At 47.9% G+C, this 2,375-nt stretch overlaps 1 protein-coding gene across 1 annotated transcript in view; it reads left to right on the top strand.

The window, feature by feature from the left end:
* The first annotated feature begins 945 nt into the window (after positions 1 to 945).
* The window catches only part of LOC105821715 (T-cell surface glycoprotein CD1e, membrane-associated-like), a 48,400-nt gene continuing 46,970 nt past the window's right edge, over positions 946 to 2,375 (top strand). Inside the window, 3 exon segments of the mRNA XM_012658482.1 lie at positions 946 to 1,013; positions 1,494 to 1,563; positions 1,905 to 2,156. Coding sequence (XP_012513936.1) covers positions 946 to 1,013; positions 1,494 to 1,563; positions 1,905 to 2,156 — 390 coding nt within the window.

The following is a 2,375-nucleotide window of genomic DNA, read 5'->3' as shown; positions in this document are numbered from 1 at the left end:
AATTAATTTTTGGTTTGTTGTTATATGGAATATTTTTTTGAGTTGTTGAATATTGAGATATGGATTAATTTTTCCCTTCTAGGAGCACAATAATTTACCTGAGTAAAGAATTTAGGATCACTGACCTTACCTCAAAATTCTGCAATATTTTTCCACTGCATCACACTTGAGGCATCCGAAGCCAGTGCCATCCTCTTCTTTGTACATAGCCACTATTTTTTTGTCCGAAACTTTATAAGATCTTTCTTTAACCCTTGAATTTATAAATAATACTAAGATGATACTGGGTTTGGATCTTTTTCAATAATTCTGACCACTCTTCTGTAAGTCTTTTCTAAAAGAAAAGTAGAGGACTGGGTTGGATTTTGTGTTATGTTTTCTTAGTGTCTGGTAATTTTTTGAAACTAGATAGCCTCTGAGTACATGTCATTTGAGTAAATACATGAAAGTCAAACAAAGGAATGGTATTTCAACCACCTTCAGGCTATCACGACAAATGTCCATAAAAAAGGAACAACAATAAAGACTCAATACCTGTGCTTCCAGGCCAGGAAGTGTAATGGGGAACCTTCATGGCTGCCCTTGCTCTCTTCCTTCCCAAGGTGAAGCTGGCCCACAGGCTTCTATACATGCTCATGTCATTGGGTGGGGATCCAAGGCTCCTGTGTACTCCCTGAAGACCAGTCCATACAACATGGGTGAAATCTACCTGCCCTCCAGCTTTCCACCTCCATGGCAAGTCCACTCATGGACCATATCTGCAGTGACAGGTGGTTTGGCTGAGGAAACTGAGCAAAAGGGCATTTCTTTAGCTGCACTCGTGATGCCTAGTATCTTCTGATAATGATTTGAGAAGAGCAGAGTGACGAAACAGAGGAGAGATTGAGGGCACAGGTAGAACAGGCAGGGCATGCGAGAAGAGCAAAAGTAGACACAGAGGCAAAAATGCCGGGTCAGTCAACTAAAGCAGGGAAGACCAAGAAGAAGGAGAAAGGAGGCGTGGTGGCAGATAGGTAGAGGGGAAGGCCAAAGAGAGACAGGAGCAAGGAGACTGGTGGACAGGTGAGTGGGTACCACCAAGTCACTTCCATCACTTCTCACAAATAAGAACATTGACCACCAAAGTGTGGATTTGATTTCTTCAAGGCCAAAAGCTACTACATATTTTGGCCAGAACACAGACTTTGTTCTAAGCCAGGACTCCTTTTACAGCACTTAGTGCAATAGAGGAGGTTGGGAGGATGTAGATAAGAGCAGGGAGAAAACCTGGAAGCCAGATGGTGGGAGAGATGAAGGGGAACTGAGAGACTCCGTGGGAGGCTGTGGGCAAGGGAGGCAGTGGGGATTATCTTGTAGGGAAGTGGGCAGAGGGAGAGGTTTGTCTGCCTGTGTGGCAAGGGAAGTGGGCAGACAGTGGGAGAGGGTGTGGGGAGGGGTGCTGATGTCTGAGTTCCTAGGGAAGGTGTCCTGGCAAGACACCATTCCCCTAACAGAGCTCCAGTGCTGCTCCTGCTCCTGCTCCTCCTCCTCTTCAGGGAACTTTGCTGCCCTGGGGAGAGCACAGTGGATAGGAAGAGCTTAGGTGGGAGGATACCTAGAGTAGGGCACAGGAGGGTGGAGAGGAAGCCCTGGGGAGTACCTCAGAAAGAGAGCAGTGCTGCTCTAGGGTGCCCCTGGCATCTGCCTTCCAGGCTACTTCCAGGCCCAGAATTCTCATCTAGTTTCAGTTTCTGTCTTTGATTTTGGGGATAGGAATTTGGTCGAGGGAAAACGTGGTACTGGAATACATGTAACTATCTCCATCCTTCCTCTCCTCTCTGGGCTCCTCTTCTTCCTGTGGTATCTTATCTCCCATCCCTTTGCATTCTCTCCACTTGCCATTCCCTTCTCTCTCAGCTCCCCAGGCTCTAGGATCCCATCGTCCAGCAGCAGGAGAGCCCCTCTCCTTCTGCATGCTCCAGGTCTCCTCCTTTGCCAACAACAGCTGGGCGCATACCCAGGGCTTAGGCTCACTGGGCAAGCTGCAGACTCACTCCTGGGATGGTATCGTGGGCACCATCCTCTTTCTGAGGTCATGGTCCCAGGGAGACTGCAGCAAAGAGGAGATGAAGAACTTGCAGGTGCTGCTCCAGTTGTACTTTGCCAGGGAAGTGCAGGCCTTTGCGAGTCAATTTCACTTTGAATGTGAGTTCATTGTTCTGAGCTAATAATTTGCCTGGGGGCTCCAACTATCATCCAAAGGGAAAGACAGTCTATAAGCTCTGAGCATCATCTAACCTTCCTGACTTTGTTTCCTGTCTCCCTTTGTCTCCCTCTCCCTCCTCTGCTGCACCCATCACTCCCCCTCCCAATATACAATGTGGGGCCTGCACGTA

This window comes from Propithecus coquereli, unplaced genomic scaffold (assembly GCF_000956105.1).
Source record: "Propithecus coquereli isolate 6110/MARCELLA unplaced genomic scaffold, Pcoq_1.0 Scaffold59, whole genome shotgun sequence".
Classification (NCBI taxonomy): domain Eukaryota; kingdom Metazoa; phylum Chordata; class Mammalia; order Primates; family Indriidae; genus Propithecus; species Propithecus coquereli.
Note: the sequence above shows the minus strand (reverse complement) of the source record. Positions and strands in the feature narration are given on the sequence as shown.